This window comes from Equus caballus, chromosome 11 (genome assembly GCF_041296265.1).
Source record: "Equus caballus isolate H_3958 breed thoroughbred chromosome 11, TB-T2T, whole genome shotgun sequence".
NCBI classification, from domain to species: Eukaryota; Metazoa; Chordata; class Mammalia; order Perissodactyla; family Equidae; genus Equus; species Equus caballus.
The window spans coordinates 25,433,553-25,454,723 of NC_091694.1; the positions used below are offsets into that span (position 1 = coordinate 25,433,553).

Sequence of the window (21,171 nt, forward strand, 5' to 3'; positions counted from 1 at the left end):
TGTGGTACATAAGCACATATATATGTGAGCTTGAGAGAGTGTGTGTTGTGTTTTGTGTACACACCTGTGACCCCTTCAAACCCATCTTTTGAGAATTCAAATGATGTCAGGATGGACTCTACCTTGAACGTCCTGGCTGCACACCGTCGGGGTCAAGCCACCTGCTCCCCTTCCTCTCCCTAGGCCTTTGCACAGGGAACCCCCCACACTGGGAAGGGGCAGGGGTAGGAGTGGGGTACGGACCAGAAGATGACGGGCAGGGCGGGCAGTGGACATTCTTGCTGATAATGGCTGGGTAGGCAGTAGGGCACCGAGGAAGAAGCTAAAGCCAGAGGCAGAAAAAGATGGGTAAGAGAGTGAACACTGCGGGGAACCGCAGTGGGGACGCCCTGGTCCCCGAGCCCACAGCATCCGGGACGGACGCGCATTAGCGCGGGCTGGGCAGTGGATACCGGGGCAGGGTTGGGGGGAGGCTCTGAAGGCCAGGGCGCGGAGAAGCGGCAGGAGGGCGCGCGGGCGCGGCTCCCCGCGTGCCCTCCCCGCGCCTCCTCTCCCCTCCCTGAGTCGGCGGGGCGGGCGGGCGCGGTTCCGGGGGTGGGCGGGCTGGACGCGGAGGAGGCGGGGCCGCCGCACTGGCTTCTCGCAGCCCCTCCCGCCCGCAGCCAGAGCGAGCGGAGCCTCGGCCAGCTCTGGGGGGCGGGCGCAGGAGCGCGGCGCCGCGCAGCCCTATCCGTCCGCGGAGCGGACTGAACTGGAAGCCGAGCGCTGCCGCGGGAAGCGGGCGATGAGGGCAGGTGCCGCCGACTGCGCCATGGACGGACCGCGCCTTCTGCTGCTGCTTCTGCTCTTGGGGGTGAGTGCTAGCCCGAAGGGAGCCCGCTCCCTTTCCCGGGACCGGAACCCCGATGGGTTCATGTTTCCCCGAGGGAAAACAGAACACAGCGTTGAGGTCCCACATGCTGGGGATGGATGGCAGAAGAGGAGCTCCCATACCAGTATACACGGAGGAGCGTCAGGGTTCTCAGAGCGCAGAGGCGACCCTGAGATCCAGGGTAGAGATGCGGGCAAGAGGGGCGCACGGATGCGGGTCCTCCGGTACCCTGGGGTGTGTATGTGGAGGAGCTGGGAGGAATCTCTTAGGAGGGTGTCCTGGGGTTCTCGGATGCCTGGGTTCCTCAGAAGAGGGCGCTTGAATGCCGGGATCTCGAGGCGACTTTCCCACTGAGCATCTTGATCTCTGAAGGGTTATGGGACGGAACCCAGGCTAGAGAAGGAGGAGAAATGGGACGGGGACTGGAGACGTGAGGGGCGAGCGGGGCTGGGGCAGGGAATGGAACGAGGGGATGGAACAATGAGGGAGGAGGTTGAAGGGACTGGAGGCAGAGGGGACCCAGCATCGGACAATGAGGACCGGCCAGACAATAGGGGGGAGGGGCGCGCGAGGAAAAGGTTCAAGGAGCTGGGGTCAGTTGAAGAGAGAGTAGAAATGGATTCAGGAGGGTAGGACGAGGCAAGGGAGGTAGAGAAATGAAGGCAAAAGGGAAGAGGACAGAGAAGGGAGAGAGGACCCTAAAGTGATCGGGGACCCGCCTGTCCTTCGAGGGACAGTGGGACGAGGAGAGCAGAGGCACGGATGCTCCCCGCGCCTACCGCGCGCTCTTTCTCGCGGCCTCGCCCAGTACGGGAATTACGGCAGGGGTTCCGAGGTTGGGAAGAGAGCGCCCGCTTCGTCGGAGCGAACCCGCTCTCCGGTTCCCCCACGACTGGCGGGCGCCTCTAACGCGCTTATTCTCGCTGTGTGAAGCAGCGCCATGGGCCGGAAGGGATGGAACGGGCGTCATCGGACTGAGTCTGGCCGCCACCACATCTGGGGGTGCAGAGCGCCGGGACGCGCAAAGGCGGGGAATGTCCCGGCAGCGCGCAGCCTCGGGTCGCGCAGGCAGAGGCGGCCCGAAGGGGGCGCTGCGGCGAGAGGGCTGTGCCATCCGCAGCTGCGGGCGCAACTGGGCCCGCGCGCGGCCCCCCGCCCCCATTAAGTTAAACTGCTAGAGCGACGCGCCGGCGGTTCGCTCCGCTCCACGATGGGGATTCTGCGTGCGCTCCGCCCAGCTTTCGGTGGAAGACGCTGGGCACCGAACCAGTCAGAGGCGCTCGAACGCCTCGGACTCTGTCTCGGCAAAGGACCGCGGGTCTTCGTAAGCTTCTAAGCCCGCGCGGTAGTTCTGACCAGATTTTCAGGAGATGTGACCTGGTGTGTGGCCGTGAACGGAGTGCCCTCGTAGGATTGGCAATGGAGGAGGTGTCCTCACTCTCCTTGCCGTCTGCATCTCTCATCTGAGCATTGCGCCCCAAATCCCCGTTTTACAGATAAGGAGACTGAGAGTCTGAGAGTTTAAGCGACTTGGCCAAGTCCTGCAAGCAAGTTGAGCCAGAGTCCTAGCCAGACTGCCCCTCACCTGAGTCCAGCTCAGTACTCCCCGTACCTCTTAAGGGGCAGCCCGGCGTCCCAGCTCCGGATAAGACCTGCGTTTCTCGGCGGGGGTGGGCTTGACACCATCCGCAGAGTCAAGAGGGCGGTGGAATATGGGGGCTGGGGTGAGCAGAGACCCTCTCCGAGCGCTGGCCCCATCCCCGGTTCCCTGGAGCTGTCGGTACCTGTGGCTTCGTCCGGGCATTTGGGAGTGACTGTGGGCACGTTTGCTGACTAACGCCACGGGTTGGAGATGCTTCTCAGTCGGGGAGGGGCGGGGGCGGGAGGCTGGGGCGGCCAGTAGTGTGGATCCGCGAGGGGCGAGGGCGTGGGCTCCGGACCCGGGCTGGAGAGAGTGCCGCCCGAGTACAGAAGAGGCGTGGAAGGAGGGGAGCTGGGCGTGGAGGGCCTGGGGGCTCGAGAAGGTGGACCGCGCGCAGCTTCTGCCGCCTGCAGCCCCCGCGGCTGTCGCCTCCGCCTCGCCGCGGGGCTGCTGGCTGTGGGCTGCCTCTGCGCACCGCGGCGGTCCGAGTTTCTTCCTGGGCCGCGGCGAGAGAGTGCTGAAACCAGAGCGCGTCCCGGCGGGTCGGCTGGCGGGCTGCGCCGGTAATGGAGGCACTTTGTCATTCAGACGTCTGTAACCGGAGCCGCCGGGCTGGCTAATGCGCCTAATAGGGATGCAGCGAGGGCAGCAAATGGGAGGAGGAGCGGCCGGGCGGGGGAGGCGTCTCCGGGAGGGAAGGGGTCCCCATCCCGCTGTACCAGCCCGGTCTCGCTCACGCGCCTCGATTCTTCCCTAGGGATGCGGCGAGGGGGTGGGGTGGAGGCGGGAATAATAAAATTTGTTGAGGGCCTACTATGTGCCACGCACTGCCCTGGGTAATTTCTCTTGTGCTATCTCATCCTTATAAGGTCCCGGCAGAGTAAATCTAGTTAGTCTCGTTTTACAGTCGAGGGAGCGGAACCTCCTAGGCTTTCAGGCACGAAACCAGGCTCCCCGAGTTAGTAAGTAGTGGCACCGTTGTTGGAACCCAGGATGCGTGGCTTGGAGCTTACTCTTTTCCTCTAACCGCCAGCCTCCTTCCCACCCCACCCCCGAGCCATCATTTTATGAGAGACACGTGGCCCTGAACCACCACTAACCCTGGAGATTAGATATGTGTCCTATGCCCTTGGCACCATAAATTTGGAACTGAACCCCTTCCCCCACTTAGAGACCCCCCCCCCCATGCTGGCTTCATCCTCAGTAATTAGCACTTGTCTTCCATCAGAAACTCAACGCCTATCTAAAGGGATGGGGGGCATGTGCCAGTCCCCCCCCCCCCGCAGGGGGTTTGCATCAACCTCAAAAGACCCTCTAGTATTTGAAAACTCCAACACTGTGGTAATGGCTAAGGCTCCATTCACCTGAGGAACCCTTTGCTGAAGCTGTTGTGAATGGTTAAGACTCATCGTTGAAGCATTCATGTAGTTACAAATTCTTTCACCTATTTTGGCGTGTTTTCCATTTTGTCCAATTTTTAAATTTTTTTAAGATTCTGAAAAGTCAATTCATCTAAGGGCATTTCCAAATTAGTTTCTTGAAAGCCTTGAAATAGCAAAAAAAAAAGGTTGCAAACATTCTCGAAAATGGGATGAAATCATTCCATCAAATTGGAAATGAATAAATGTAATAAATGTAAATTTCAGACAAATGTGTCTATCATTTTGGTAAATTGATCATTTTGGAGCAAATAGGTTGAATCCTAGTCATCCACCCTGCTTCTCAAGATTGCCTGGCCTTGGACCCATAGAGGGTGTGGCAGGGGCCACGCATCAGGGCACTTCACAGAGCAACCCCTGTGGGCCTTAGTTTCCCCATCTGTCGGAGAGAGGATGAAAGCGATCCCTCAGGTCTTTCCCCTTCAGCATCTTGGCTTCTGGAGCAGCTTTTGGGGGTGACATTTCCTCTCCCTCATGGGATTGTGACTCCCCACAGGGGTCAGGGACCATGTCTCACTGGAAACTCTTAGTTCAATACTCAGTAAATAGTGTTGAATTAGTTAACTTTAAAGAGAGCAATTTCCCACCCTCCTTTGGTCCCCATGCCCTCTGCCGACCCTTCCTGTGGATCTCTCTTTGTATCTATCCTGCCCCCTACTCTTAGATGGTTTCCTCTATTTGGGGATGGCAAAATTCTGCCCTTCCATCGCCTGCCCCCAGCGTCAGTAGCTCATTCTCCATAAGGCAAGACACTTCTTTGATAACTAATGTTTATTGAACCCCTGCTATACACCAGATTGGCATAAATAATTTCGCCCATTTTCACAGCAACTCTGAGCTGTAGATATTACCAACTCAATGTTTTAGGTGGGAAAACTGACACTTAGAGAGATTGAGAATTTACCCAAAGTGACATATTATTGAGTAGCAGATCTGGGATATTTTGAAATAGGAAACATAAAACAAGCACAGGAAATACATGGTTACAAATTATGTGGCCTCGGCTCCAAACATAAGCCTTGGGAGAAGAGACAGGACCACAGGCTGCAGCAGGAGAGCAGGCTTCGAGGAAGAAGGGCTTGCACCAGGCTGCCACACCACCCACCGCTACCATGGACAGACCCCCTCCACCATCCGGGAGCCCAGGTCTCCACTGACCTCATCTAATTGGAATACAGCCAAGAGCCACAAAGGAAGCAAGAAAGGCCTTGGAAAAGAGAAAAGAGGGATCCCAAAATGTATAAACACCTTACTCATTCATTTCATGCTTACAGCAAGCCTATGAGGCAGGCACTGTCATGATTACCTAATGATGAAGACACAGGCACAGAGAGATTCAAGGCCTGTCCCAGATGACCCAGCTCTAAGTGACAAGCCAGGATTCAGTGATGGAGGCAGCTGAGGAGGAAGGCAGTAGAGCTCATGCTTTTTACTCAAAGAATTGCCCCCTCCTGGTTCAAATCCCACTTACACTCACTTTATACACTTTCCTACCAAGTCTGGTTACATAGTTGCTAAAGATTCATTTAGACATAGTGAATTAGAATGGCGGGGGAGGGGCTGCTCAGGTCATACTCGAGAGCAGCAAGAATTGACAGCTGATACCTTGACAGGAAGGGAGGAGACAGAAAAACTAAAAAGCTGACAGGAGAAGCCACGAGACATAAATGTGTGTAATCTGGGTAAAGAACACAAGGGTTTCATTGCATTGCAACCCAAAATAATCGCTGGTGTGAATACTGAGTCCCTGAGTCCTGGGGAAACCATGAAGGTATGTTCCAGAGTCAGAGAAGGGTGCAGCCACTGTGGTTAAAATAAAAAACATTGGGGCCAGCCTGGTGGCGTAGTGGTTAAGTTTGTGCACTCTAGCCCAGGGTTCATGGCCCAATCCCCCGGGGAAACCTACACATTGCCTGTCAAGCTATGCCGTGGCAGTGGTGTCCCACATACAAAACAGAGGAAGATTGGCATAGATGTTAGCTCAGGGACAATCTTCCTCACCAAAAAAAAAAAAAGAAAGAAAGAAAGAAAAGGAAAAGAAAAACATTAGGTGATTAGGGCAGCAAATGCTTTACTCTCAGGAAAGTCAACTCTCCAAACGTCATTCCCGCAGAGTTCTAGTTAATTAAAGTCATATTGTATTTTCATGTTCTTAAATTCCATAAATATATACGTAGCATCCCTGCTATGTGCCAGGCACTGGGGCTACCACAGTCCCGCCCTCTGGGAGCTGACAATCTAGTGGGTGACCCTGTAAAGTGTCAGACCAGAACAGTGACCAAGGAGAACATGTCATGGGGCAACCCCGCCTGATCTAGGAGGGGTGGGGACCACAGGACCACTTCCTTGAGGAAGCGACACTTCAGCAGAGGCCTAAAGGATGAAAAGAAACCCGAACAGGCCCTTCTGGCATCTCGATTATCTCCTAGGGGAAAGCCTGCATCTGGGATACCCCACCCCCACCCCCGCCGTCCCAGGCTCCTGGTCTGCAGATGTTCCCAGCACTGTGTGTTCCTGACACCTGGGAGGAGATGGTGGCAACACTCAAGCTTCCCCCTCCTATGCTGCCTGTACCCTCTGTGCTGGTTTCTTGAAGACCACAGGCTGCCGCCTAGACCCATCCAATCTGTCCATCCCTTGCTTCCACCAAACCCATCAGCTGGCCAACGTGGAAGCAGAGGAGTGCCCAGAATGACCCTTAATGCTCCCCTCTGCTCCCACGACCCCCAGAGCCCATACTTCCTCTTAGCATCAAATGGGAGTGCATGGTCTGGGGCCAGGGAAACAGGCTTTGGAGTTTTATTAGACATGAAGAATTTTTTTTAAGGAACAGGAATATAAAGCAAGCTGCCAGCAGCCCCTCCCTCTAGGGAATCTGGTGCTAAATCGTTCCATCCATGAGCAAAGATGCCTTGGCGGCAGGAATCTGCCTCCCCTTTCTCCCGGTTTCAGCACTGTTCCCACCGGCTGCATGGGGGGCAGGGAGAGGGCAGGGCTGGTGGCTGGAATGTAAATCCTGATGGAGTGGGGCTGCTGGGTGGTGAGAGCAGCCACTCTCTCATTGATAACAGGCCTCCCTCCCTCCCGTCGTGGCGCCAGACTCTTGCCGATTGGCTGCTCCTTTGCCCTGGCGCTGAGCTGTCTCCAGCTCTCTGTGTGCGGAGAGATGAAGACTCAGAGAGGAGAGCAGAGTAGGTCAGAACTCCCAGTGCAGAGTCAGGATTTGAACCCACGTCCCCACCCCTCCGCCTTCTGTTCTTGGGTTCAGACACCTCCCATTTGATATTTAATATGTGGAATGGTAGAATTAAGGACGTGGAGTAGGGCCCTGCTAGCCTTTATTAGAAAAAGGCTCTCCTCTAGGTAGATGCAGGTGTGCAGCTTAGCAAGTGGCGTTTGGCCTAGATTTCAGCTTCTAGTCACCCCTTTGGCTGGGAGCCCTGTGCGAGCTGCAACCTGTCCTACTGTTCATGACATGGTCCCTGCCCGAAGGCCCTCTGCTGGGGCCTGAGGCCGCCTTCCCCATGTGGTGTATCCTTGGGATTCCAGGAGTTGTTATAACCCCAAGATGAACTTTGCAGAAGGTCAGGCTCTGACGGTCTGACCTCACACCCCCAACAGCCTGCAGGAGCGCACTGCCCCTCACTGCCTCTCTCCCCCTCCAGCTTTAATGTGCCTGATGCCTCCCTGGTGAGCTCATCCTGGCCCAGGTGGTTCCAACAGAAGGCTTTAGAAGGGGGTGTTTGCTCCCTCAGAAGACTCCCCCTTTCCTTTCTCTTGCCAGCCTTACTTTCTGATCTCCCCCACCCAGGTGTGCCTGCTGGGAGGTGCCAAGGAGGTGTGCCCCACAGACCTGTACACCCACAGCGGCGAGTGCTGCAAAGCCTGCAACCTGGGCGAGGGTGTGGCCCAGCCTTGCGGAGCCAACCAGACTGTGTGTGAACCCTGCCTGGACAGTGAGTACAGGATGGGAGGTGGGGGGGGGGGGGAGAGTCGGGGGCTAGGGAGGAGCATGCCCAGTGGAGGCCTCACAAGTGCTCCGCCTCCTGGCAGGGTCTCCTGCCCACCACTGTATGGGTACCAGAAGTGGGTCTGACCCAGTATAGGAGTCAGAGAGGGGAAGCTGAGAGTGGGTGAGGGATGGATGCAGAAGGAGGAGGGTGACCTGTGGGGCATCCCCAGGGGGGGCCATTCCAGCCCCCAAGCAGAGAAGCCTGGTAGAAGAGTATGGCCAGGTGGGGAGGAGTAGCTGATGCTAAGACCAGCTAAAAATATCATCTGCGCTGCAAAATCAATGGCTGCCACTTACCCTCAGTGTGTTTGTGGGGAGGGGAGGAGGATCAAATCCTGGCTGCCCTGGAGACTGACCTTGTGGGATCCTGGGAGGGTGTGGCTACCCCTCCCCCCAGGCCAACTGTTCTCGGGCTCTGACCAAGGAAGCAGAACCTTCCCAAGGCAGCAGGGATGGGGGTTGGAGCCCTATGAGGATGTCCTTACTGTGGGGCCGTGTCAGGTGGGGAGGGGCAAGGGGCGCTGTGGCCATTCCTACCTAGGATTTCCTTGGGGAGGAGAGAGAACCCTGTCTTCCAGGGCTGCTGGATGAGAGAGGCAGAGGGATAAGGTATCTGGGGTCTGAATTCTGTGTGCTTTTGAGTCAAGAGTCTCATCTCTGCTGGATGCTCCCAGCCTCAGCTGCTGCCTTCAGGACTCAGTGCCCTTTCCCCCCTCCCCGACTCTGCCTACAGTCTGATCCTGGCTTCTACCTGGCACTCAATGCCACCCGGAGGACCGGTGGAAACCATACTCAGATTATTCTTTAATCATGCTAGGAAAAAGGGTACAAGGAACTGAGAACTGTGAACCCACCTGCCAGCCTAATCTTACCTCTGGCTGCCTCCCCCCACCCCCTCACCCTCCCCCCTCCCTCCCCACAAGCATGCACACACAGAGCTTATCTATCCATCAGGCAACCTCAACTCCTTGGTGTCCCCAAGCACACTGTTTTCCTGTCTCTGTGCTTGTGGATCCTGTAACTCCATCCCCCAGCAGAAGGATGCCTGGGCCTGAATGGAGAAGCTGGACATCCTGTAATGCCTTTGCCACCTTGCCATCTGACCACCTGTCCTGGCCCTGGCCTAACAGGGCTTTGATCCTAGGGCACGGATGGCCAACGGTCAGCTACCCTGCAACCTCCCAAGTCTGTCTCTTTCATCTCCTAGACTCCTGCCCAAGGCCTCTCCTCCCTGGACCCTAGGTCTCCGGATGGGACCCCACTCCCTCTGTCCAAGCACTGGGAAGGGGACAGGAGTCTAGGCAGGCTCTGGCGTCTCTGGGGGAGGGGAGGGGAGGGGAAGGGAGAGAGGAGCAGAGACCCACTGGGAGGTGGTGGCAGGAATCCTCCCTCCCCTTTCCTCCCTCGGTCCCCTCCCTTTCCCTCCCTCCCCCTCCCCTGCCCCCAGCTGCGTTAACAGGCTGCCTTTACAAGCCCACTTTATGGGATGGAGACCCCAGTGGACTTTCCCTCTATCCTCAAAACGTTTCCACAAGGAAACCCATTAAACTCCTGCCTTCATTCTCTGCCAAAAAAGACCACATTTTCCCCACCCCCTAAAACACTCTCCCAGGAGTTTTCTGCTAATTTTCTGTATTTTCCCATAGGCAAGGCCCTCCCCTTCCCGCAGTGTGACTAGACCCACCCCCTGCCACATGCCAATCAGACAGGAACCTCCTGTTCGGATAAATTGGACATCCTGCCTTGGCCATTTATGTTTGGAAGTCCTTTCTGCTGTCTGACCATACCCCTGCTACTGAAGTTCACCACACTTATCAATGCCCACCCCATGGGGCCGCCTTTATAGGATCCCTGCTGTGTGTCAAGTGCTTTACGGTGAAATTTCATTTATTCCCCAGCACAACCCTGTGAGTGGAGATATTATTCCCTATTTTACAGAGAAAGAAAAAAGCTCAGAGAGGTTAAGTAAAATACCCAGAGTCACACAGCTAATAAACGATGGAAGCAGGTTTTGAATCCAAATCTGCCTGGTCCCTAGGAAGAGACAGAGGTCCCTCCGCCAGAACTGTCTTTTCGTCTCTTCCCCTTCCGTTTCTACCCTGTTCACTTCCCTCTGGTTTTTCCTTCTTTGTTTTCCCATCCTCCCCCTACCCCTCACCCTGCCCCAGATAATGATCCTGTGCTCCATCTTACCTCTTGATGCCTTTGGAAAAGGTTGAGGTCAGACCCCACAGCAGACCTCAATTTCCCTTCGATAGGATCCTAGTCCCTCTACTTCTGCTTCCACATTCTGAGCAATCCCTCCTTCCCTGGTTCTCGGGTTCCTAACTCCGTGCTCTTCCTGCCGGCGGAGCAAGTATCCATCCTCTTGGATTCAGGTTGGCACAAAGTTCTCCATCCTGGCCTGGAAGGGGTGAAGCAGATCTGGCGCTGTGCCTTCCCCCTCCTTGCAGGAGGAGAGGAGCCTGGCATCCCCTGGCATCCCTCCTCTTATTCTGCAGCTCACATCCCTTAATTAAGAGAGTATGAGTCAAGTATGAGCTTGGAAATCTCGCCTTTATGCCATTTGAAAGGGCAGAGGACTATATATGCAAGTCTGTCTTGCTTTCTAGCTTCAATCCTTCCTGCTGTACCTGAACTTTCTTGCCGGGAGCCCCATCCCCACCCTCAAGAGCCAAGCCCTTCCGCTTCGAGGGGTAGCGCCATGGGTGGGAAATTCTGCTAAGCCTAGCCACTCCTATTCAGGCCACACCTGAGCCCCTGCCTGAGAAGAGAGGCCAGGAAGGGCAGGCGAGGCGGGAGACTCCCCAGCTCACAGCTCAGGTTTGGCCTGCAGCGAAGCCTGGGTGGGAACCATGCTCAGATTATTCCTTAATCATGCTGGGAACAAGGGTACAGCGCTGGGAACTCGCCAAGAAATTTGCTGGCATCAGCTGGGTTACCCTGCAAAGCCTCAGGGTCAGTGCTCCCTCCTTCCTAGGGGGCTGCCAAGAGCTTTCACAGACCCGGGATCAGGGACCCGAGGGAAGAGGGTGGGTGTCAATGAGCGGACGAGGCTGAACGACGGGGTCAGCGCCCTGGCGAGGGATGGGGAGGGAGGGAGGGCCTCCAGCGCCTGCATCCCAAGTGCCCAAAGGGCAGGCGACTAAATTCTGGGCTCCGGCTTCCCCGCGCGTCCATCTGCCCTCAGGCGTGACGTTCTCGGACGTGGTGAGCGCCACAGAGCCATGTAAGCCGTGCACCGAGTGCGTGGGCCTGCAGAGCATGTCGGCGCCATGCGTGGAGGCCGACGACGCGGTGTGCCGCTGCGCCTATGGCTACTACCAGGACGAGACGACGGGCCGCTGCGAGGCGTGCCAGGTGTGCGAGGCGGGCTCGGGCCTCGTGTTCTCGTGCCAGGACAAGCAGAACACCGTGTGCGAGGAATGCCCCGACGGCACGTACTCCGACGAGGCCAACCACGTGGACCCGTGCCTGCCCTGCACCGTGTGCGAGGACACCGAGCGCCAGCTGCGAGAGTGCACGCGCTGGGCCGACGCCGAGTGCGAGGGTGAGCGGCCGGCGCCCCCTGGGGGTCGAGAAGGGCCAGGCCTGGCCCGAGGGCAGCTCTGTGGCCTCCAGCCAGCAGGCGCCCTCCCTGAAACCTCAGGAAGCAGGTGGCTCCCCATCCTTCCCACCAAAGGACCTCTTTCACTATGTCCTTTGGGCTAAGTGTTTGGAAAACTGTCATCCTCCTGACTCATTTGTCAGGGCTTCATTCATCTGTGGCTGCCAGCGAGGGATTGGATGGGTGGCAGATAAGGAGCTCAAAGGTGGCCATGGTGTCCGGAGCACAGAGCAGGACATGTTTGATCCCGAGGCAGGCTTTCTCAACTGGAGAGGGCATTGAGGACCTTCAGGAGTTGGGACTCTCTGGCTCTGGGGCCTGTCTAGGTCCAGAGTGGTTTATGGCTCTGGGACCTGGGATGGAATGGGCCCTGTCACTTACCATCTGAGTGTTGTTAGGGAGGCCACTCCTATCTCTGGACTTCAGTTTCCTCACTGGTTATTTGGTTGGCAGGGTGGTTGTGGATTAGAGAAAGTGGTTGGCCCACTTCAACTTGTGATATTTGGGGGAGGGGTCGACAGTCACTGTTACAGTTTAGTCAAGGATGAAGTTGGACCCAGGAGGTCATGGGGGTGGGGGCTTTGGGGCAGAGGAAGAAGGGAAGTGGCAGGCCTGGGGCTTGGGGGCCCAAGGACGAGGCAGGGTGCACATGGAGGGCTCTCAGGGATGGCAGGGTGCATGGGAGCTGGGTGTGCCTGCCTTAGCCAGGCATGGAGAGGGGCAGCTCCTGGGATGTGAGGAGGAAGCCCATGGAGCCAGAGCAGAACTGTTTTGGTCTCTGGTTGGTGACATCCATCTCGGGGGAGAGGGGTGGGCTCATCCACTGCAGGGAGAGGTTGACAATGCCTTTCTTTCTGACCACTACCCTGAGGCCAGGCATCCATTTAGCTATGTCTCTTTGGGACTCAACCCTCAGGGTGCCCTCACTCAGCAGGCAACACAGCACCTCCTTCAGGGAGCCCCACGTATAACAGCCTTTGCCCCAGTCTGATGAGAGGGATGTGGTCTCGGCACTTAGTTACCAGGAGATCCCCCATTCTGAAGGAGGCAGCGCAGCCTCTGGCCTCAGTCACCCCTTGGTCTGATGGGGGGCCAGATCCCCTGCTTGGGGAGCCTCCAGTTTGATACCACGCCTTCCTTCCACGTCCAGGAGCTCAGGGTGGGGAGGGCTCTTAAGCTGGGCTGAGGCCTGGTATGTGAGTGAAGCTTCCTGAATTGGGGTGGGAGTGGGGGTCAGGGGGGAGGAATGGGGCGCAGAACATGGTAGTTCCGGTGGCGACTGCCCTGGGCCAGGAGGCAGGCAAGTGGTGTCAGGCGCAGGACAGAGCAGGGAGGGGGTTTTAGCAGCAGACAGGCGGCAGCTCAGTTTCCCGGGGCAAGTCTGGACCAGCTGGTGGGGGCACTTAATCGGGGCACGGTTAGAGCAACGAGAGGTGGTGGCTGGGGGAGGGGTGCGCTCCGCCTTTTGGGGCGTTCGCAGATTCCTCCAGATACCACCCCGCTTTTCCAGCCACCCTGAAGGAGGAGGGTACCCTTGAGGGGTGTGTTGGTCCCTGCCCCTCTTCCCCTCTTCACTCTTGCCTGGGAAGGGTTAAATGTCAGCAGGGGCAGAGGGAACATTTCAGGAAATGGAATTTGATTGGCCTTTGGTGGCTCCCCTCCCCTCCAGTGCTTGGTACTTTCTTCCATATACATTTCAGGTGTCAACATGGTGACTCACCCACCCTTGGGACAGACCAACCCGCCCTGGCCCCCAGTGAAATTTGGGTTTAGGAGGAGTAACCTGGTCCCTCCTTTCATCCCCACATCTGACAGCTCCCATTCCGGAAATGGCTGTCAGGACCCACCAAGGGCTTAGTGGGTTGGAATGCTAGTGGACATGGCCACATCTGGATCTCATCCCCCTTCCCCCCATCAGAGGGGATTGGAGAGACGAGACGAGGGGAAAGCGCCCTGGACAGCACTGTCTTCAGCCTGATCTGTCCCTTACTGCTGTCTCAGCCCTTCCCCACTGCTCCTGAATCTCTGGTAGCCTGACACCCCGCCCCCCTATACCTTCAGCCTCTGGGTTGGGGTCTGTCCCAGCAGAGCTGTATCTCAGCCTCAGGGCTCAGGCTGCCCCTCCAGCTTGCCCAGTCCCCTAGCAGGGCAAGAGAAGACTCTCCCCAGTCCAACGCCTTGTCTGGGGCTCCCAAAACACAGGACTGTATCTCCGCCGCTGCCCACCCCCACCACCGCCCTGGCCCCCCGCAGGACTGAGATGGGGGAGGGGTGGCTGGGGCAGCAGATGGCAGCCCCCTTCCCATGCAAACCAGATGGATTCCAGATTCACATCTGGGGGCCTTACCCCTCAGAAGGTGCTGAAAATGGGGGCCTTTGAAGCATCTTTGTCTTGAGCTGAGGAGGCCCAGGAGACGGGTGGGCAGCTTCAACTCCAAATTGGGTGGGCAAATTGGGGGCTTGGTGAGGCAGAAGTGGGGGGCAAAGTGTCCTCCCCTTCACCCCTTTGGCATGTCCTGTCTTCTTTCCCTTCCTGCCCCAGGCCTGGGAAGTGAGGACAGATGGGGTAGACATCTTTGCCCAGACAGGTACCCCCAGGCCATGCAGAGCCCACAACCTCCCGTACTGCTCCTGGCTGGATGGCAGAATGGAAAATACCACCCACTGGTGCCAGGAGGTGCTGGGTCCCCTGCCAGGGAGGCTAGCAGTGCCCAGCTGGCATGAGAGGGCCTAGGTGGGTGGCAAGGCACAGTCTCCCTCCCCTGAGGCCGTGGGCAGTCCCTGCTTTGTAAGCCCTCTCTCTGCCAGCAGTCTGCTTCCTGTCCAAGTCGGGTTCGGGCTACCTGACACTGTCTTCTCTGGGTGGCAAGATCAGATGGTGTGGGGGACATGCAGGGCAGGAAACAGAGGCGAGCCACTGTCCAAGGACTGGCTGGAGGGAAAAAAGCCAGCTGGGCATCCCCACTCCCTGTCTGAGCCTAGAGCTGGGACGTCAGAGACTGGAAAGGAGGCTGAGTATCAGCTCTCGGGGAAGTGGTGTGGGAGAAGGTACGTCTCTGTGCAGACCTGAGTACCCAGGTCCCTCCTCAGGACGGGTGACTGGGGCCACTGGGGCAACCTGGAGCCAGATAAGTTGCAACATTTCCCCAGAATGACTCCAGCTGGAGGCTCCCTGGGCTCCCTCTCTTCTTTGTGTATTTACCTCCATGGGGTAGAGTAGAATTCTAGGGCCACAGCTATACCCAAGATGGGAGAGAGCTTAAACACCATCTCTCCTAATATCCCCATTTCGTAGATGGGGAAATTGAGGTCCTGAGAGTTGAAGGGACTGGTCCAGAGTCACACAGCAAGTCAGTGACAGAGCCGAAGGGGACCTGGGTGGCCTGATTCTTAGGCCCTTGCTCTTCTCCACCATCATGACATCATACACGCAGTCCCAGCCCTCACCCCTATGTGTAACAGCTGGCGCACAAGCACCTGGAACCGGACCCAGGGAGACGCCTGGGAGTGGGTCAGAACATGGGGAAGGGGCTGGGGGGGAATGGGCCCTCATTCCTGCAGCTCTTTCTCCCAGAGATCCCCAGCCGTTGGATTACACGGGCCACGCCGCCGGAGGGCTCAGACAGCACTGCCCCCAGCACCCAGGAGCCCGAGGGACCTCCAGAGAAAGACCTTGTAGCCAGCACGGTGGCGGATGTGGTGACCACAGTGATGGGCAGCTCTCAGCCCGTGGTGACCCGAGGCACCACGGACAACCTCATCCCCGTCTATTGCTCCATCCTGGCCGCTGTGGTTGTGGGCCTTGTGGCCTACATCGCCTTCAAGAGGTGAGAGGGGCACAGGGAACAGAGGGCGGGACCTTTGCCCTCAGGGTGGGCTCTGCTGTGACCTTGACCTGAAAATGCACACACTCTTTTAAGGCAACCCCAAGCCAAGCTCATCCTCACTTACCATCAGCTGCCCCACTCTGGGGTGTGGCAGGTCAGCAATAGGTAGGGGAGGGGATTGTCCCTGTCCTGTCCTGGCACCAGCACCTCCCCACTCACAGGCTGCTCCCCTCCCGGACTCCCGGAGCCCCCAACTGTGCGCAGAGCTTTCTTTACCACTGCCTGTGCTCATCTCCTGAGCCCCATTTACCACATGGTTACCTGTGTATGCATGTGTCTCTTCCTTCCCATGTCACATTTGGGATCCTGTGGCACCCACATCCAGAAATCCAGGATGTGCAAGAACATTCAGAAAGCACTTGAAATGTTTAAGTGCTTTTTCCATTTAATGCAAACAAGACCAACGTCTTATAAAGCGAAAAGTAAAAGCCCCTTTCTCTCTCGCCAAATCCTACCCCCTTCCTCATTGGACTCTGTTTGGAATGGATCCTTTCCAGCCCTTTTCTGTTCGTTTATAAATATGTGTATATAAAACTTTTATAGTTATTCATAAACAGGCAGGGTTTTTTAAAGCATCAACAGCATCACACCATACACATTCTACAACTTACTTTTTCATTTAATCTCCCTCGGGAGAGCTTTCCTCAGGACGTATAGATTATCTGATCATTCGTAACCATCATTCAATAATATGAATGGATCATGATTTATGTACCCTGTCTCCTATGGGTGGACATAGGGTTTTTGTTCAGTTTTATTGCTTATAATAGCAGAGGAAATCCTTGTACGAATCGCTGTATACATGTGGGAGTATTTTAGAAGGTAGACTGGGCAAAGTGGAATTCCTGGAAGTCATTTATTTACACGCCATTCATTCTGTGAACATTTAGTGAACATTTGCTGTGTGCACCAGGCCCTGAGCGCTTTCAGGGTAGGCCAGGGCAGGTATGTAGTGAAACAAGGATGCAGGTACTGGGGTTGGGGGGGTGGTATAGTCGGGACCTACCATCCCTCTGGCCCCCACACGTCAGAGTGCAGACACCTTAGCGCATGGCCAATGTGGCCCCTCACCCCCTGAGACCCGGCCTGTCCTCCGGCTCCAGGTGGAACAGCTGCAAGCAGAACAAGCAAGGAGCCAACAGCCGACCCGTGAACCAGACACCACCACCCGAGGGAGAAAAACTCCACAGCGACAGCGGCATCTCTGTGGACAGCCAGAGCCTGCATGACCAGCAGCCTCACACACAGACAGCCGCAGGCCAGGGTGAGCAGCAAGGCCGGGCAGGGGGGCTGAGGCAGCGAGAACAGGAGTGATTGAGATTAGACTGCAGGAAGGACTGCCAGAGGGGCTGGCTCCAGGTGCCTCTGTGTAGAAGGATGGGAGAGGCAAGGGGAGGGAGGGGAGGAGAGGTCCTTTCCAGTGGAATGACTTGGGAAATGGAGGCTTTGACAAATTGGAGCATCCAGACTCATCAGACTAATTGTCCCCCCTAGGGCTAATTACTCCCCAAAGTGGCTGCAATTAGCCTCCTGCCCTGGACTTCTGGGGAACAAGTAGTAATTATGTACCCTAATTAGTGGCCTGTAGCCCAGCTCCAGGACACTTGCTGCAGCTGAGTCTGGGACTGAGAAGTCCTGTCTCCTCTTCTGCTTTGATTGACGGCTGGGGGGCGGGGAGGAGGGTTAGGCGGTGGGATAGGCTGGAGCTATGGCGAGGAGGGGACATGAGTCAGCATCCTCCAGGCCCCTGCACAGCCCTGCCCCACATCCAGGACCTCATCTTGGCCACCCTCTGCCTCTAAGCCCTCGGGGCCTCCCAAGATTGGGAGGACAAATGCCCTGGCCCTTCTCGGGGCTGACCCATGCTCACTGGGGGGAAAGGGGGTCCAGTGGGCAGTACCTGACTCCCCCTGGGTTCTTGGCAGCCCTCAAGGGAGATGGAGGCCTCTACAGCAGCCTGCCACTGGCCAAGAGGGAAGAGGTGGAGAAGCTACTCAATGGCTCCGCAGGGGACACCTGGCGGCACCTGGCGGGTGAGCTGGGCTACCAGCCCGAGCACATAGACTCCTTCACCCACGAGGCCTGCCCCGTCCGCGCCCTGCTTGCCAGCTGGGCCGCCCAGGACAGTGCGACATTCGATGCCCTCCTGACCGCCCTGCGCCGCATCCAGCGAGCTGACATTGTCGAGAGCCTGTGCAGCGAGTCCACCGCCACATCCCCGGTGTGAGCCAACCCGGGAGCCCCTGCCCTGCCCCCACATTCCGATGACTGATGCTCCAGCCAACCCCTATGGGCCAGCGTCAGAGCTGAGCTCCTCTGGGCAGGGCCTCAGAGCCCGGGCCCCTAAACCACAGCCCTGTCACTGCTCCCGTGTGGCCCCATTGCTTCTGATCATACTCCCTTTCCAGCGCTGAAAGAGCCTCTGCTGCCTTTCCCATCCCACCCCTGCCTCATCACCATCTCAGACTTTCTGCTCCTTCTCCCCACACTTCTCAGTGGGCCAGCTCCTCCCACCTTAGCAGGTGTCATATTTGGGGGGCTGACACCAGGGACGGTGTTGGGGGCGATGACAAGGCCCCAGAGACTCAGAGAGAGAGACTGAGGAACCAGAGCCATGGACTCTGCACTGTGAACTTGGGGAACGCGGGGGCATCAGAGTGGCCCACACCCTCCCTCAGCCAGCCTCACCCCTCCCCTCTGGCCTAAGATGAAGAGGATCAAAGGCTTGTCAGAGCTGGAAGGGGGTTTTGAAATCTAGTTCACCCCCTTTGTTTTACATACAGGACAGTGAGGCCCAAAGAGAGGCAGTGACTTACCCAAAGCCACCCAGCAATGGAAGGCCAAATATGGACTGGCCCCTCCTCTCTGAATGAGGGGCATAGGCCTCAGGTTTGCTTAATGACTGGGAGAGGAGGGCCAGGTGACCCTCTGGGAAATGTCTCAAAGTCAAATCCTGTCTGCCCTCCACCATTTCTAGGCCTGTCCAACCCCTGTGAAGATGGGACACTTTGCCCGAGGTCTGGTTCCTTGATCCATCATGACCCCTAGTCAGGTTTGGGGTTTGAGGGTGCTGCCTCCCTCTGCCTGTCCCCTCAGGCATGTCAGTGTGGCATCCGTGGTGTGGCCCAGTCTGTAGGGGCCCACCATCCTGGCACAGACCCACAGCGAGCACAGGCAGCATCTTCCCCTAGAGTCAACCCTGGGGGTTCAGGAACTAAGGACCCCCCAGCAGCGGCACACAGACTCACAGACACGCGCATGCAAGATGAGGAACCTTGCTTTTCTCTGGGAGTTCTTTCTCCTGGGCTGCGACCGGATCCTGCCTGGGGCAGTTGCCAGAGAAGCATCGAAGGGAATGCTGTGCTCGCTGTCTTCCCTCGCCCCCAGGTTTGGTGGGCCAAGGACTGCTGAGACTTGAGCTGGTGTCTGTCTTCCAAGGGCCTGCACACGGAGGAATGCTGCCCCCATCCACCCCTTCCCTGCAAGCTCGGCTTTGGCTGGGCCCCGAAGGCTGCAGTGAAAAGTGGGACCAGCGTGGGAACGCAGCGAGAAGAGACGGCCTTAGAGTGTGGCCCATGGAGGGTCTCTCCCAGGTTTAGCGGACCCTACAGAGGACTATTTTTTCCCTAGCTTGGTGCCAGAAAGGGGCCAGGAGGTCTCCTGAGGTCCTTCCCTGGCCTGTTGTGTTTTGCTTGATGTTGGAATGAGTGTGGCTCCCCTTCTATTTAGCATGAACGTGTGTACTGACAGCCACCCCTCCCCTGCCCAGGGTTCTCCACCCTGTATAAGGGACTGGGAACACTGTATGTACATGGCATTTCTTTGACCTCAAGCTGTGACGGGAGGAGGAAACTCACCTGCTGACCCCTCACCTGTGCACCTGGGGAGTGGGACAGAGTCTGAGTGTATTTATTTTCCTCCCCAGCAGCTGGGGAGGGGGCTGGGGGTTGCAAGTATGTTTTAGCATGTGTTTGGTTCTGGGGCCCCTCCTGCCTCCCTTTGGGCCAAGATGGAACCCTTTTGGCCCCCCAGCTGGGGGCTATGAGCTCCAGACTCCCTGTCGCCTCCCCCTTGCATCCTGTGTAATCATTTCTTGGGCCCTCCTGAAACCTACACATAAAACATAAATGATGAACATTAAATAGCAAAGAAAGAGAAATAGTCCAAAGAGATTTTTCTGGAAATACACATGGTTTGAGTTGGTGGGGCTTGTGTGTGTGTGTCAGGGACCCAGGTATAGTTTCCAACTCACTGAGAGCCTGTCCTATTTTTCCCTCCCACAAAATGGGGAAGTTTTCACAGAAATCCAGCAAATTCACATGTGTAGCCATGGAGTTGATTTAAGTGGGATAGGGAAGGAGTGGGGGCCCTTTGCCCCAGATCTTGGACAGGGAAAGTGAAAATGGCCATGCAGGAAGTCGGCCAGCTGTGAACTTGACCACATGTCAGAAGTAAAGCTGACCACAGGGGAGTCAGAGGCTTGCTAGGAAGGCCAGGTCACAACCCTGCAGCTCCCAGCCACCCACATGGCCTGGGAGACACGTACACCCCACCCACACACATGCACATGCACAGTGTCTGGCTCCAGATGGCCTGGTGGGAGCCTGGCTGCCCCAGCCTGGAGTTAGCCAGGCCCCTCCCTCGTGGCTCTCCCTGGCAGGTCCTGACCCCGGCTCCCGGCTCCCGCCAGCTTGGCTTTGAGCTCTGCCTAGCCCAGGCCTGGAAGCTCCTGGAGTTGCAGAGTTCCCAGGCCCAGGCCTGTGCCCCTCTCTGAGGCTGGCAGGGCAGCTGGTCAGGCTGCTTAGCCTCTGCTGGTCGCTGGGCCAGGTCTTCTGGTGGGGCTGGCTTGTGATTGCTGGGGAAGGTCACAGGAGGCTTGCTCTTCCCAGAAAGAACAGCAAACAAGCCTTCCTGGTCTCAGGACCCTGGGACGGGCCAGCTGGGCCCCGGCCAGGAGTTAGGCATGAGGTGGAGGGGAGGCTGTCTTCCATCTCCCACCCCAAGTCTGTGAGGGTTGTGAGGAAGGCGGTGGTGGGGGTGATCCAGAGTAGGTAAGGGAAATGGTCCTGGTACTTGGGTAACCCCAAGCCTGATGGGGGAGACAGTCTTGAGGAAGCCTCCCTTCTGATGTGGAGACACAGTCCCAGACTTCAGGATACTCTCATCTGATAAGGGAGGCACAATTCCTGTTCTAAGGGAGTTCCCATCCTGATGGGGAAAATGCCTCTAATTTGGTGGGAAGAGCCAGATGCAGCCTGTGGGAATAAGGGTGACACAAATTCGTGCCTTCAGTGGTCTTGCATTCTTGAGAGGGAGACAGCAGACGGGCCCTATGTGGTGTGCAGTGCCATGCTAGGGATAAGTGGGGTCCCAGCCCAGGCGCACCCCTCCCAGGGGTTAGGGAAGATTGGTGGGAGAAGGGACTTGGAAGCTGAGCCTGTAAAGATGAGTGGAGTTAACAAGCCGGGGGAGGAGAGTGCTCCTGGCAGAGGAATCAGCTCAGCAAGGCCCCGAGGAGAGAGAACAGAGCCCAGGGGCTGGGGAGGCTCCTGTGCCTGGATCCCAGAGAGTGAGCGCGAGGTCAGTGGGGCCAGATGGGGAAGAGCTTATGAAGAGACACGCAAGGCATCTGGACGACACTCTGAGAACACTGGGGAGCCAGCGAGGGGTTTCAGCAGGGGAGTAACACAGACAGATCTGCACTGAGGAAGTT

The 21,171-nt window shown here is 57.2% G+C and overlaps 1 protein-coding gene across 1 annotated transcript; it reads left to right on the forward strand.

The window, feature by feature from the left end:
- Window positions 1-620: 620 nt before the first annotated feature.
- Window positions 621-19,617, forward strand: NGFR (nerve growth factor receptor). The gene is made up of 6 exons (XM_023652696.2): window positions 621-853; window positions 7,764-7,908; window positions 11,155-11,514; window positions 15,146-15,398; window positions 16,562-16,722; window positions 17,384-19,617. Exons 1-6 carry the CDS (start codon window positions 785-787, stop codon window positions 17,683-17,685), a joined length of 1,290 nt encoding a protein of 429 aa, XP_023508464.1. The 5' UTR covers window positions 621-784; the 3' UTR covers window positions 17,686-19,617.
- The last annotated feature ends 1,554 nt before the right edge of the window (window positions 19,618-21,171 follow it).